The sequence below is a fragment of the Aulonocara stuartgranti genome (assembly GCF_965226115.1).
Source record: "Aulonocara stuartgranti genome assembly, chromosome: 20".
Classification (NCBI taxonomy): domain Eukaryota; kingdom Metazoa; phylum Chordata; class Actinopteri; order Cichliformes; family Cichlidae; genus Aulonocara; species Aulonocara stuartgranti.
In genome coordinates this window covers 35,285,001-35,301,062 of record NC_138956.1, presented here as the reverse complement: position 1 = coordinate 35,301,062, position 16,062 = coordinate 35,285,001, and the positions used below count along the sequence as shown (strand labels likewise).

General features: G+C 39.2%; 1 protein-coding gene across 1 annotated transcript in view; it reads right to left on the bottom strand.

Moving 5' to 3' along the window:
• Window positions 1-6,216: 6,216 nt before the first annotated feature.
• The window catches only part of kcnd1 (potassium voltage-gated channel, Shal-related subfamily, member 1), an 80,481-nt gene continuing 70,635 nt past the window's right edge, over window positions 6,217-16,062 (bottom strand). Inside the window, exons 7-9 of the mRNA XM_082518968.1 lie at window positions 12,269-12,364; window positions 11,341-11,591; window positions 6,217-11,225 (exon numbers count right to left, since the gene is read on the bottom strand). Coding sequence (XP_082375094.1) covers window positions 11,018-11,225; window positions 11,341-11,591; window positions 12,269-12,364 — 555 coding nt within the window. The 3' untranslated portion in view covers window positions 6,217-11,017. The remainder of the gene's footprint in view (window positions 11,226-11,340; window positions 11,592-12,268; window positions 12,365-16,062) is intronic.

Sequence of the window (16,062 nt, the reverse complement as noted above, 5' to 3'; positions counted from 1 at the left end):
AGGTGATTTCACTCAGTTGGTCACCTCATAATTACAGAGCTGAATTACAGAATAAATCTTAATTATTCCACCATACCACATTCTGCAAAAAACAAAGATTAAGACAAAGATTCATCCATCATATCTTTTTGAACAGTATAAGCATGTCTGTTTCCAGAACCTCTGAAAGATTTGGACCACAGAGCAGTAAGACAACCACTATACATGCAGGCAGAGTCATATATACAGTGGCGCAAAAAAGTATTTAGTCAGCCACCAATTGTGCAAGTTCCCCCACCTAAAATGATGACAGAGGTCAGTAATTTGCACCAGAGGTACACTTCAACTGTGAGAGACAGAATGTGAAAAAAAAATCCATGAATCCACATGGTAGGATTTGTAAAGAATTTATTCGTGAATCAGGGTGGAAAATAAGTATTTGGTCAATAACAAAAATACAACTCAATACTTTGTAACATAACCTTTGTTGGCAATAACAGAGGTCAAACGTTTACTATAGGTCTTTACCAGGTTTGCACACACAGTAGCTGGTATTTTGGCCCATTCCTCCATGCAGATCTTCTCGAGAGCAGTGATGTTTTGGGGCTGTCGCCGAGCAACACGGACTTTCAACTCCCGCCACAGATTTTCTATGGGGTTGAGGTCTGGAGACTGGCTAGGCCACTCCAGGACTTTCAAATGCTTCTTACGGAGCCACTCCTTTGTTGCCCGGGCGGTGTGTTTTGGATCATTGTCATGTTGGAAGACCCAGCCTCGTTTCATCTTCAAAGTTCTCACTGATGGAAGGAGGTTTTGGCTCAAAATCTCACGATACATGGCCCCATTCATTCTGTCCTTAACACGGATCAGTCGTCCTGTCCCCTCGGCAGAAAAACAGCCCCATAGCATGATGTTTCCACCCCCATGCTTCACAGTAGGTATGGTGTTCTTGGGATGCAACTCAGTATTCTTCGTCCTCCAAACACGACGAGTTGAGTTTATACCAAAAAGTTCTACTTTGGTTTCATCTGACCACATGACATTCTCCCAATCCTCTGCTGTATCATCCATGTGCTCTCTGGCAAACTTCAGACGGGCCTGGACATGCACTGGCTTCAGCAGCGGAACACGTCTGGCACTGCGGGATTTGATTCCCTGCCGTTGTAGTGTGTTACTGATGGTGACCTTTGTTACTTTGGTCCCAGCTCTCTGCAGGTCATTCACCAGGTCCCCCCGTGTGGTTCCCACGGGATGAGATCTTGCGTGGAGCCCCAGATCGAGGGAGATTATCAGTGGTCTTGTATGTCTTCCATTTTTCGAAAGCTCTTTGGTCTTGGCCATGGCGGAGTTTGGAGTCTGACTGTTTGAGGCTGTGGACAGGTGTCTTTTATACAGATGATGAGTTCAAACAGGTGCCATTCATACAGGTAACGAGTGGGGGACAGAAAAGCTTCTTACAGAAGACGTTACAGGTCTGTGAGAGCCAGAGATTTTCCTTGTTTGAGGTGACCAAATACTTATTTTCCACCCTGATTTACCAATAAATTCTTTACAAATCCTACCATGTGAATTCATGGATTTTTTTTTCACATTCTGTCTCTCACAGTTGAAGTGTACCTCTGGTGCAAATTACTGACCTCTGTCATCATTTTAAGTGGGGGAACTTGCACAATCGGTGGCTGACTAAATACTTTTTTGCCCCACTGTAACCACCAGTCACAGCTTTTTTTCTTTGCATCCACACAAAGTCCTTTTCAAATAGAACGTAGTAAGAAATAAAGCAGTGAATAAAGCAACAATGCTGGCTGTTTTAACAGACTGTATCACTGCATTATTCATTGTGACTTTTAGACTGTATGTTTTGGTAGAAGGTGTCAGTTTCCTGAGGAAGCAAATAGCCTGCAGCCTGGCACCTGTGAACAATCGTGGTTTCCAACAGGAAACTTTTTGGGGTTTGTTTGCTTTTTGAATTTCCATTCCAGTTGCATGTGGTTTTAGCTGCACATCATTTGTCTACACCCGAACTTGTGAGAACCACACCAGCACCTTCCAAATACTCGACAAACTTTGCATTTCTTTTAAGATGCTCCAATAGAATCACTCATTATGTAGTTTATGTTTTTTTAATTGAAAAACTGCTTCACAAAGTACTGAAACAAGTTTAAGGACTCTGAAATAAAAGTAATAATTGTGCTCAGGCAATGAGAGAAATAAAAATTGGCATTAAAATATCCTTAAAGTAGCTAAAGTACAGTAAAGGCATCGATTATTAGTATAATATATCAATAATATTAATTTTTTAAATTGTGACTGTTTATTGTAGGTTGTTAATATGAATTTCACTGTAAAGCTGCAGCTGGAGATGGCTTTAATCATTTAAGTCTGATCTATATATATTACAGCACTGTATATGAGTAGCTTTATATTTTGAATTCTGTAAAATAATAAGTAATCAAAGCTTTAAACTATGTGGTATAGACAGATTATTTAATGTCATTGTGCAAGAAACTATTTTCTAGTGGTTCGTTATAGCTGAATATGGAAGATAAAAGAATAAAAAAGGGCAAGAGAGCTGCAACGAGGTTAAACTGCTAAACTGTTAAAAGAACTGTTTCCTGTTGAACTTTCCTCTGCAGTTCTGGTGCTAATTGGTGCAAAAGTTGGGACTCTCCCACCAGGTCAAAGTGTCAAACCACATCAAATCAAAGAGGAACAAAACTGATACTAGGGAAATTTTCCAGGTTACAGTTTTACACAGTAAAACTGTAACTTTAACACAGTAAAGTTTTCAAGTAAAACAAGTTAGTCCTGTCACACACTCATACTGACGGATGCCTCTTTCCCCACGTCTACTCACACACATACAGATAATTTAAAAATAATTTTAAAAGAATTTTGACATCAGTGCCAGATGACTATTTCTACTATTTCATTATTATTGCTTATTATTGATTTGTAAATAATTGGACATGACTAAGCTGAGCTTATTATATTACAGTACAGTACGGGATATTTCTAAATCATCACACAGCTCATTCTCGTTCTCTTGACAGTAAAATCTTTAAACATACTCGAAATGCTTTTTGGCGTCAGGAAGAAAGGCAAATGTCAAATGTAAAAGTGAGGTCAGAGGTCAAATGTAGTGTAATATTTGGATGCAATGTGGAATTAGAATCCCCATGTAACAGTATCATTTCCTAAATGTAGCTAACACACACAAAGACAGCTGAATTTTAAGCGCTGCTTTAAAAATAATAGACATTTTATGAAAAATTTGACTCTACTTGACTTCAAAGAAGAGGTCAAAGGGCCAAAGTAAAGTGATATTTAAAATCCTTGTATATTACTCACTTTATGCCTATATATTATCAATACAAATAATAGCAGTTAGAACTTTTTTAAAAATAGATATTTTTAGTATTATTATTACTTTGACGCGCAGATGAATCAAGTACTTTCTATATGTTGACAACAACACTTGTAAGAATCATAGTTTTTAAGTTATAAGGCTTTTTGTCCATTTTCCACCAATAAATCATTCAGTCGACCTTGAAGACCGCGGTGGGTGTAAGCCAGATTTTAATGGACTGCTGACATGACCCCACTCTACATCGCCTGCAGAGTTTGATCAAAATTCATGAAAAATCTTTCAAGATATACAGATGTGACATGCACACGAGCACTACCAAAAACATAACCTCCTTGATGGAGGGTCAGATAGATAGAACAGAGGTGTCAAAGATATGGCTGAGGAGCCAGAACCGGCTCACCAATGCACTGCTCCTCACAGTGTGATAACTGCAATGAAGTAATAGGTATACGTTTTTTCAGAAAAATCTATTTCTGTTTCTGGTGTGGTGACACTAGGTTTACTCCACAGGAGAAAAACTGTCTGGCCATGAGGAGATGTAATGTGTAACACACAACTCTGAGGGTTTATGTATGTCCTCTGTAATCTGTAAGACTTGATTTAATGTGGAAAACTGACATAGACTGTTGGAATTGTTGAAATTGCATAAGGTCTTGATTTATCCTGTATTTCTTTACAGTTTATTAGGAAAATGTAAAATTTATTGACACATGCAAACATACAACAAAACACAAGGCAAAAACTAAGTTTATAATTCTAACAGGTGTGTGTCTATGAAGGTATGGTTTTAGTGTGTTTGGGATTTTTATGCTGAAAAACGAAGCTCTTTGGGAATCGCCTTCTTAGTACAGAAATAGTATTTTATGTCTTTGGCATTTTTCGTTTGTTCTCATAAAAAAAGAGGACACATGGTATCATGTGAAGCTTATACACATGATATGTTTTTTCCAACAGGCTTCTAGTAGCGAAGTGCCTAAAGATGGAGTTTAAAATGGGCTCTTTGCTAAGTCTAATCTTATTCAAATCAATTTTATTCATACAGCGCCAACTCACAACAACAGTCGCCTCAAGGCGCTTTATATACAGTAGATCCTACATTAATACATACAGAGAAAAGCCCAACAATCATATGACCCCCTATGAGCAGCACTTTGGCGACAGTGGGAAGGAAAAACTCCCTTTTAACAGGAAGAAACCTCCAGCAGAACCAGGCTCAGGGAGGGGCGTGGCCATCTGCTGTGATTGGTTGGGGTGAGAGAAGGAAGACAGGATAAAGACATGCTGTGGAAGAGAGACAGAGGTTAATAACAGATATGATTCAATGCAGAGAGGTCTGTTAACACATAGTGAGTGAGAAAGATGACTGGAAAGGAAAAACTCAATGCATCATGGGAATCCCCGGCAGCCTACGTCTATTGCAGCATAACTAAGGGAGGATTCAGGGTCACCTGGTCCAGCCCTAACTATATGCTTTAGCAAAAAGGAAAGTTTGAAGCCTAATCTTGAAAGTAGAGATAGTGTCTGTCTCCTGAATCCAAACTGGAAGCTGGTTCCACAGAAGAGGGGCCTGAAAACTGAAGGCTCTCCCTCCCATTCTACTTTTAAATACTCTAGGAACAACAAGTAGGCCTGCAGAGCGAGAGCGAAGTGCTCTAATAGGGTGATCTGGTACTACAAGGTCATTAAGATAAGATGGGGCCTGATTATTTAAGACCTTGTATGTGAGGAGCAGGATTTTGAATTCCAGATTTAACAGGGAGCCAATGAAGGGAAGCCAGGATATTTTTAATTTTAGAGATATGCAAATGGAAGAAAGCAGTCTTACATATTTGTTTAATATGTGCGTTGAAGGACATGTCTTGGTCAAAAAATGACTCCAAGGTTCCTCACAGTGTTACTGGAGGCCAAGGTAATGCCACCCAGAGTAAGAATCTGGTTAGATACCATATTTCTAAGATTTTAGAAGCAGAAAATTAGAGGTCATCCAGGACATTCCTGCAGTTTAAGCAATTCGTGTGTGTTATCTGGCTTCATGAATAGATAAAGTTGATAGATAGATAGATAGATAGATAGATAGATAGATAGATAGATAGATAGATAGATAGATAGATAGATAGATAGATAGATAGAGTATATAATGTTCTCTCTTTTTTGCACAGTTGAGTGTGTCAGGACACATTTTACTGCGTGTTGTATTTGCATATTTATGCGACATTCATGTGACAAATAAAGGATCTTTAATCTTGAAGTTTGGTGTCATCTGCATAGCAGTGAAAATGTATGCTATGTGTAGACACAACATCACTCCCTTGAATTAGGTGCCTTGATTCATAGGTCAGTGTTCAGTGCTTCAACAAGTGACAAAATAATCCTCTGAAAATGGTCAGATATCAGGAGTCGACTGAAAATGAGTGAAAAGCAGAGAAACTTCAGAAAACCAGGAGCTCGATTATATCAGATCCCTTTTAAAATGATGGCTGTTTCTGTGATATTTGCAGGAGCATCTCTTACATATTTATTATTATGTGAATCTGCAAATGTGCCTGCAGATTTCTGTACCATTTTATCTGGTAACAAAATTTGGTACAGGGCACTAAGTGTCCATGTCAGAATAAGGAATAAAAGGAAACACAGTGGCTTGTAATCTGTATACACGACACTAGAGGTCAGTGTTTTACCAAGCATACCCCTGAATCCATTGATGCTAGAGCTCACAAGTTAGATACAAAATAGATCCAGAAATAATGAGCCAAGAGCGATTCTGGGGAATTTTGGACAGTTTGGGGTTTGTTACAAACTGCTGGACCTGCACGAGCAGTTTGTAACAGTGACGGATAAATGTTGAGGAACAAACGCAGCACACCACATTCTGATTTCTGTTGTCTTTATTAGTGGAATGGAATATACACCTCTGTGCTTTAATGCTGTTTTCTCCGTCATTCATCCATCGCTCCTCACTCTCTCTCTGAGACTGAACATCAACACTTTAACTCTGAGGCGTCTGAAATGCTGCTGATCATCTCATCTAAGCTCCCATTGTGTCACCTCAGGATCAGACCAGTGTGCTTCAGTCAGGTTCACCTGACATTTAAAAAAAAGTGACATTTAAATTGAATTACCTGTGCTCAAATGCTTTAGAACCACCACGTCATTCTCAAAGCAACATAAATAAGTTAAAGAGCAACTTAACACCCAGTTTTAACTGGAAACAGTCTTTCACACATTCATCAAATCTGTTGCACACATAACTCTGGTTCTATGAGTAGCCTTTGGGCTTCTGGAAAAATATAACAGTGTAAGCAGTAGACAGAGTCAGAAAGAACAGTTTATATTTTTCCCCAAGACTCCGGATCCTCATCAGGAGATTCCTGTTGCTTATAAATCTAAACACAGCATTAAGGAAAATTGTTATTTTCTCATTACTACATTACATTTAATTTCATCTCATTACATTTCTCATTAATAACTGGAATTATTAGGTTGCTCTTTAAACCTCGTGCTGAAACTGTGACATACAGAGAACATCTGACTGGGGGGGGGGGTTAATGGATGAATTTGGACCTGCCGACCAATCACAATAAAATCTATGACTGCGGTAATCACTACACTTAAACCGTGATTATTACATCTCATGGTCAGGCCAGTCCCCAGGACAGCGTCACCCCCTGAATCACTACACGTATGTCCCGTTGTAAGCTATGACTGAAACGTATATATTACATCTCTATGAAGGTTTATGACAGGACTAAATTACCAAAGCAGGACGCTCAAATTTAAATTTAGATGTTTCCTGATTTCCAGAGACAACAAAGCAACATGACATTAAACAGCAGACCCCAGTAAATTACAGTCAAGCCATGAATCCCAGCCATGGCTCCCTCCACCCATCAGCATCTGCATGAGTGACAGTACCTCACTCATGAAATAACACTGGATTTATATCAACTTAAAAAATGAACTTGCTTCACAGTTTTGGAATTGAAAAGTAATAATAATTAAAAGAAACGTGTAAGGGAAAGGAAATGTAAAAACAAAAGTCAGAAGGCCAACGAGGCCACAGCGTATCAGCTGGCTAATTTAACACAACCTATTTTTAAGTTTGATAATAACTGACTTAAAGAGTAAGCGAGTGGGCATCAATGCTCCTTTTTTGTGTAATTGTCATTCGACACAGACATTGGGGGGGTGGATGCCAGCTGGAGGCCATAGCTACAGAATAAAGCGAAAACATTGAGACTGCGAAGGTATTTCAGAAAACAAGCCAAAGATCCGTCCAGCCCGTCCGTACAGTCCCCGCTCTCTCATTAAACTACAGGAGAAAACAGATAAAATACCTATAACGGTATCCATGCATATTTGTGACTGCTCATCATACGAACACATACACGCATTCACACGTACACGCACAAACAGCCGCCCGACCTCGCGCATACACACTTTGCATTCTGGCGAGGAACATGCCTGAATGATTCACTGATAATAATCTGCTTCTCGGTAATCTAACTGCTCGGTGGTGCAAACACTCGTCTTGAAAAGATTCAGGGACAGAGGGGATGAGGAAAACAAACCAACAACTGGCAGGAGAGAAAACAATAAGAGTCGTCATGCAAAAGAACAGATGATGAGATTTTCTTCCCCACTATGTCGTGTTTTTTTCTCTTTTTTTCTCTGATATGCTTTATAAATTCCTATGATCAGTAGTGCTACTTCTACTGTACGAGGCTCATGCACGAAGGAACGCCAGTCAGATACCCGATGACTTTCATCTCTTTTTTCTTTTTCTCTATTTTTCTCTTTTTTTTGTTTAGATTTGAGGATTTGATTGGAAGATGCGGGTGAAAGTTTATGATACAAAATATGTTACAGTATGTACCTCTTGTCTTCTGTCTGTGTGTCACGCATTCACACTCGCTCTTAAATGGTTCAAGGAAACGCTTCAACAAATCGCTCGCGGCTGAGCTCACACGTGGCCGACGGCGTCCACTCTTGAAAAAGCATGTATGGTTTTGAATGCACGTGCTGACGTATATTTAAAGGGTAACTTTCAACACATCTGAGCACGAGTCTCCGCCCAGTGAGCGCTGACGCTACATGTTTCCATAGATGCAAACAGAGCCTTTATTTTACTCAAATCAGTGCACTGAACTCAGTTAAACTCATATTGAGTTACCATTTCTTTCCGCCTGCATACTAAGAAGTAAAAACATTAATGTTCAACTTCAAATCCCTTATTTGTAGAGTTGTGATCATTATTTTAGTTATACTAGATTTAGATTTTTGTGGATTTAGCTGATAACAGACTGAGACTCTCGCACAGATTCCTCTCTGTCAGCGTTCAGATGCCAGTAAAGGAGACCCGTCTCTCTTGAACGTGTAAGGTAAAGACTGTGTACAAATGCCCTGTTTAGTCTGTTCAAATTGAACTCTGGTTCATTTTCTTATTTGGTGCAGTTTGATTGCACAGATGTGAACATTATATCTCACTTGTGTGACCCCGGAGGAGGCGTCTCAGTCTGGTCGCAGAGCGGTTTCATTACAAGTGTAAACATGATTACCAGGTGTATCAACAACATTTCTTTTACAGTTATGAAGTGATTTTGTTGGTTTAAAAACGGACTCGCCCGATCCATTAACAGTAACATACTTAGCTGACTTACTGTCCAGCTGATAGATGTTCACACTTTTGAATGTCACTGGCAGCCTCGTGCTCAGAGAAACAACTATTTGTAAAGAAGCATCATGACTTGTTTAATTGGATTATACATTTAAAAGAAATAAAACAACTAAAAATTCTAAAAGTTTCTCATTTGTTGGAACTTTAGTTTAGCATCATAACATTACCTTATGTTATAAGAGCATGTTGGCAAAAGATTAAATAAGCTCTATAAATATTGTGGATGAGTTACTCGTATTAAAGCCTTTAAAAGCATGAAGACATTACAGAAGAAACAGAGGATTAATGATATAAACAAGCGTGAATCATTGCTCATGTGGATGTTTTCCACTTCAGCAAAGATGTGAAAAACAAGCCTTTTTCTTCCAAAGTGTCCGTCGTCGGGGCGAACGTACTCTCAGCGCTTAAAGAGCTTTCAGTGTCGGCGTTTCCTTTCCCCTTCAAATCTATTGCAGAATACTCGTTATGTTCTCTCTCAGTGGAAAGATCGCATAACAAATGCATTTTTTTAGTTGCTTTACACTTTGTTCCCTGCAATAATTACTGTAGTTTTAAACACACACATTATAACTGTTATTAATATTATTCTGTTCATTTGTTGATGCTATTTTCCTGCTTGTTGTAATGTTGCATATTTTGAAAGGTAAAAGGCTCTTGATCCCGGTCTGGGCGTTAGTGTCAACACTGACAAACACTTCAGAGCTACAGTCAGACTAGACCAGAGTAATCCAGTCCAGGACCATTAATTTAACTCTCCACAGTTTATTTAGAAAACCAGGTGAGTCCAGTGCTGCTCAGACCAGCTCCTTAAAGATGCAGACTGCCCAGTGTAGTTTTGCGAGTTGCTCAACAAAGATTGTTGGGTTTCACTGAGCTTCCCAAATTATTTGAAGTTCAAGTGATCAAGAGTTCCCCTTCATGATTTCCTTGATTTTCTAAATATGAGACCTTCAGCTGCTCAGCGAGAACCGTCAGAGAGCTCGTCCACAAACTCTTCAAAAGTCCATTTGAGTGCAGATGAGTCTTTCAGCTTTTTGTTTAGAGTTTAAACCTTCATGTTTCAAGCAAAAGAGATCCAGAAGTGAACTTAGCTGTGCAGCACTGTCGCTCCATTCAGGCTTCAACATGTAGTCTGTCGTTGGAATGAAAAGAAATCCAGCCAAAGAAAACAAAAGTTCCGGCACACGTTTCCTACAAGAAAATAAAAACCTCAAAATGTCTTAGATATGGCCCTTCAAGCTGCTGAGGGTTATTTGGTTGTCTACAGGTCATCTCCATTAAATCTTTTACCAATAACTAAACCAGCCTGTTCTAAATGATCCTCTGGTGGTTGTTGGTCCCCCCCAAAGCAACAGGTAATGCTCTCTTGTTTTTATAAAACCACTCAGTCCATTCATGTCGAGTTTACAATGAAAAATAAAACTTCTGTCGTCAGCAGTCATTTAGCATGCCTCCTCTAAAGGAGGGAAAACGAAGCCAGCCAAACCATCAGCCAGTTCGGGATGACTTTTGGAGTCTTGGCTTCTTTTCCACTGATGTTTCAGGTTGAACCCTTCATGGGTTTGTGCAATGAGATCTAAAAGGTCAAAACTGTGCAAGGCGGGTCAAATGTGTGCAAGGAGACAAAATGCATGAGGGTGGATCCTAAAGGTTTAAGAAGGTCTTTTGCTTCGTTCATGAAGTTGTAGCTTTTGATTTGAGCTTTTTTTTTTTTTTTTGAGGTTCTTATTTTTCAGTTGTCGTTGGATGTGGTCGTACATTTTTCTTCCCATCTCACCTGCTGTTTTAGCTATACGACTGTTTAATCCATGTAACCAGCGAAATGCATGTGGAAGTTAAAGCAATCAGTCAGGAATCAATCTGAGTATTTTCTTCCCGATATTTCAGCTAGCAGCGCCCCAGATCCAGGATCAGAGGTTCAAAGGAAGTTCACTGGGAAAGTGGCTGGTGGGGCGGAGGGGTGTCAGGAGGGATGTCATGTGTGGAGCTAGAGGTTATAAGGAGGAGATTTTGACGGTTTCATGGGTAAAAGCTGTTGCTCGGGTGTTGCGCAGGATGCCGGGGATGGGGGCAGGCGATGGGGGGAGGCTTTCGTCCGGTGTGTTGGCCGGCGGCGTGGGAATGCTGATGATCGCAGCAGTGAAATCTTGTTCCCCGCAGTTCAGCTTTAGGTTGTCAGCCTGGGCGTTCAGACTGGAACGACTGAAATAAAGAAAAAGAGAAAAGAAAAGATAAGCAAAAGGTTGTTTTTTTATTTGTGTGATAAATTTAGATACGCAGGTGTGTATCTTTATCTGATTATAGCATCTGTGTTTACGTTTGTGGCGGTATGGAGGTTGTTTTGATATGCAGGGTGTCCAGTTCCTGGACGCTCCCCCGGCTGACTGATGCAGTGGAGTTAGCCAGGCGCATGGCGGCTCGCCTCCTGGCCCTGCGGGGGCAGCAGCCGGTGGGGTTGTTCTGTGCCCCCTGCTGGCTGGATAGAGAAGTGCTGCGACTGGTCCTGAAGCCCACTGACTCAGTCATACACAGCTCGCTGTAGGTCATCTCATCTGTGAACTCATGGTTCTGTAAGCAGAGGCAGGAAGGAGGGAGGTCAGCTGAAGTTTCAATCTTGCATGTGTGGATTGTGGAAGATGCGCTTTTGCATTTCTCTGAAGTCGTAAATCTAAATCTTTGTGATTTTCTGCCTCTGCATATTTTTGTGGCCTAATTTGTATGTTACAGTTTTACAGTCTCTTAAGTATATTTTTTCTTCTCATTTCTTTTATTTTTGGGATATTTGTGTTATTTTTAGGGTGTTTTCTGCATATGATTGTCTTTTTGTCTTTAGTTTTTCCAGATGAAGCTGTTGAAATTCTTCTGTTCATTAATCTATGTGTGATCTTCAGTCTGTGACTGCTGACCGTCTTAAAAAGTGAAGCTAAAATATCTCTCTCTCTACACTGAATGACTGTAAGCTTATTTTAATGGCATGGATGAAAAGGGCTGAATGAAATGTAAATTTCAAAATGTACTGAGAGAATCCAGAAGGGCGACTTAAAGGAAACTTTGGTGAGTCTGTTTATCCAGCTTCTGTTTCTAGGATCAGAAACAGAGTTTATATTAAGGCTTTGTACAAAGACAAAGAACTGCTGAAGATATTTTAAACTGGTGTTCAAAAAAGTAAGAGGCAGCTTGAGTTCTGTCTGCATAAGATGTAATAGTTGATGGTCCTGAGGGAAATTAAATGTCTGAAACCTCACCGTTGTCTTCTCCAGACAGTGCAGCAGGTGGTGGTGTTGGTGCTCGAAAGCCGATCTGTTCTTCACACACAGAGCTGTGCTATCGCTGTCACGACCCTGAAAATACACACACGTAATAAAATGTGTTTAATAAATAGACTGTTTTGTAGAATTGGTGATGATAGCTTCACACTTTGAGGTTCTCTTAACAAACGTCCTTTCTCTTATGATCAACACTTCTTTCTACAAAAACTTAAGTTCAGTTCCTCTTTTTAATGTCAAATATCAACACATTCATGTATTCAATGAATATTTGTAGGCTCATACTGGTCTTTGTTTGCTTCTTTGACCAGTAAAACCACAATAATCACTTTCTATGTTGGGTCTGCTATGTTTGATCCTGAGCAATCCAGTGCAGTGTTAAATCTCATTTGCACTCATGCTCATAAAACATGAGTGCAAAGGAGCTGAGTTTGCTGTTTGTTAAAGGAATATGTACAGTGGTGCTAAAGTAGTGAAAAGGAGAACGGGTTTTAAAGCTACATATCTGTTATCTATATCATATTTTATCATATATATCATATTACACCAAATCAAATATGACTAAAGTAAGACTCTGGAAATGAAAACTATCTGCATTTAAAGGTTTACTGAAGAAAGAGGAAAGAGATAAAGCTGAGATGAGTCGGATGTGATGTAGAAACTCGCATCATCGGCATAAAAAACAAACAAGTATTAATTCCTTGTATGTGTTGGCTCCAGGCTGTAATGATGCCTGGAGTTTTCCAGGCAAATGAAAACATTTTTTACATGTTACTGGTCACATTGTCAGGAAACACTTGATTGTCGACAAGCTGGTCGACGGGCACAAACTAACTTTTAGCTGCATAACACTTCATACACGTGACAAAAGTTCAAAGTGCTTCATAGAGGAAACAGTTGCAATGTAAAAGTAAAAGAACCTGAGGACACAAGAAATGAAAATGTAACAAAATAACAAATCTTATTTTTAAAAGGAAATTAGGTGAAAATAAAAGTAGAGGAGGCAAAATACAAGGAAAATGAGAACATTTACTCAAATATGACTTCTTTTCCACTGGGTATCAGAAAAAATTGAGATGCTCTCAAATTTTGATACCTCCTGAATAAGCACAAAGCTGCCAACTATTCCTGAACAGAAACAGTCCATTTATTTGAATACAGTTTTCCCAACTCCAACTAAATGAAGGTACTTTCAGCAACTCCTTTATTTCCCAAGGGTCCCTACAAAGGATGGATTCAAGATGCCTTTCTTTACACCACCTGGGTTTGTGACCTACTGAGTTTCATTTTTCCACCTGGAAACTATTCAGGGATTTTCATGGTGAATGTGTTAATCAGTAAGCTTCAACGTTTGTGCTTTGTTTTTTTCTCTTTTTGCATTATTGTTCAAACTTATTTCAGCTGCTGCTCTGTCTTCTAATCATTTCATCTTATTTGCAGCAGGGGAAGCATAAATAGATCAGAACATCTATTTTTGAGGTACGTGTTTCTTATGAGACTCACGAGTTTACTTTCATAAACTTGTGAAATGTGGGACATTGTCTGATTATGTGGGGCGGCGGGCTGAGGGATAAAGCTGCTGTACAGGCCCACATAAGACGGCACACCTGTTCAGAAGGACCATACTGTGTTTTCACCACTTTTACGAAGCGTTCCTCTAACAGCTGACGGCTCATACTGAGGATATAATAAAATAACTGCTTTTCTAAACTGTCACAGTTAAATAATCTGCGTGTAAAAAAAGATTAATAATGCAGCAAAAAGAGGCTTCTGCATACATGCACTTTAAACAGTAACCTTTTAACTAATATTTGCTTGCACTTGTAAAGGAGTCATTTTTAATGCTGAGACTGTGTGATTTCCACCACTGGATTTGAATGAGCTCATAATCTTCCCTTTGGCTCAGTCTCCTGAGACAAATCTTTGATTTAAAATGCAGAATTCTTTTACTAGAATTTAGTTTTTTTTATCAGTAACTCATCTTCAGTTCACATTTCTCCACATTAATAAGAAACAACTGCAAAAGTTTTCCTTTCATGTTTTAAAAGGCCAAACTAAGAGCTGATCAACATCTTTAAGACTCTTTTCTTCTTATTTTAATCACCTTTATCTCGCTCTTTCTCATTTTGCTTTGTTTTTTCTTTCAGCCGGCTTTTAATTGAGTTTTGTTATTTCCCTAAACTTTTTTTCACGTGTTATGATGAAGAAAAATGAAGCTCTCTTCTTGCCCTGTAGCACAGATTTCCTCCCTTTCTCCATATATTCGCCACTTTCTCTGCACCCCATTTTTCTTCCTCTTCACCCTCATTATGCACTCTTTAAATCCAGCAGTCATCCCTCATTTTGGCTCAGTGCAGCAGAGAGATTAAGACTCAACAATATCTGTGTGAGTCTCTGTGTGAGACCCATCCACTCACCCTCTACCTGGAGCCTAAAGCCGTTTTCATGATAAAACATTTAAACCCGGTGAATCTTTCATCCTCTTGACTGAAGAAAAAAACTGAGAGTCTGAGTCACGATTAAGCTGAAAGATAAAAAAAGAAAGTTCCTCAGATCTGCAGTGATTTAGATCCAGTTTATTTTCAGAATGTAATAAAAATATTCCTGCAGGTTCACACTGTGGGATGCATCCATCTAGTAAATAGGAACAAGACTAAAAGGCCGAGGGCTCCTCTGAATCTTTCATACTCCTCACACCCAACAAATTATGTGAGTTCTGAAATTATAACAAAAAAAAGAAACCATTCTTTTCTCTGAAAATGTTGGACAGTTATTGGTATTTAAATGGAAGTTTAGAGTGGAAACTAAAGGACATCTTTAATCACATTAAGTATGGCTGTTCTGTCACATAGCTAGCATCACTAGCATTTTAGAGAAATATATACAAGGAAAAGATGCAAAAATGGTGCAGTACTGGACACCGAGAGATAGCTTCAGATTATTTATTTTATTTTGGCTTTTCTGCTGCGTCCCAAACAACAGCTGGATCTAAGGTGCTAAAACTGTAGGCTCACCCAGTTTGTTTAAATGTGATGCCAATGGATGCTTTAACAAGCATCCATTCAAGGAGCTGGAACTAACAAACATCTCACTATGACCTAAAACCAGAGTCGCACTGGGGCAACAGTGTTTGGAGTCTCCATGAATGGCCAACATTAATGCAACTTTTACCATCTGTTGCCATCAACATATGCAGAAATTCCAATTAAACAGAGTTTGAACTAAATTAACTAACTGCTTTCATTCAGAGTCAGGCTAGAACCTCGTAGATTTGAAATAAACATTCTGAAATTCCTGCACAAATAGAGATGTAGTTGCTGGAGGATACAAATTCAAGAGCAAAATGACATTGGCACTCAGCAACCTCGCTTTTATGTAGAAATATAGCCAGGATGCAACCGGTTTACGGCCCCTATGCAAACAGACCGACCACAGATGAGTTGTGCTGATTGGGCCAGATCAACTGTGACTGATTGCAAACTAAATCTGTCTGCATTTATAAACTGAATTCTTACTCTAGTGCGACTGAGCCATAAACTCATAATATGATTCACCACAGGGCAGCTTTTTTGGGACAGCAGTATCTTTGATGAAGCATGGGCCCATTTACACGCTGAGGAAAGTTCCTGATCAGTTTTAACATTTACTCTCTCATAGTTTTCCTGACTGTAAAAATGGGTCTGGCTCTTGTGGGTTAATGCCGAAATATTATATTAAAACTGTTTCGGTTGTCAGCTGCTTTTTAATTATTCTGATCATGTGTTTAATGTAAA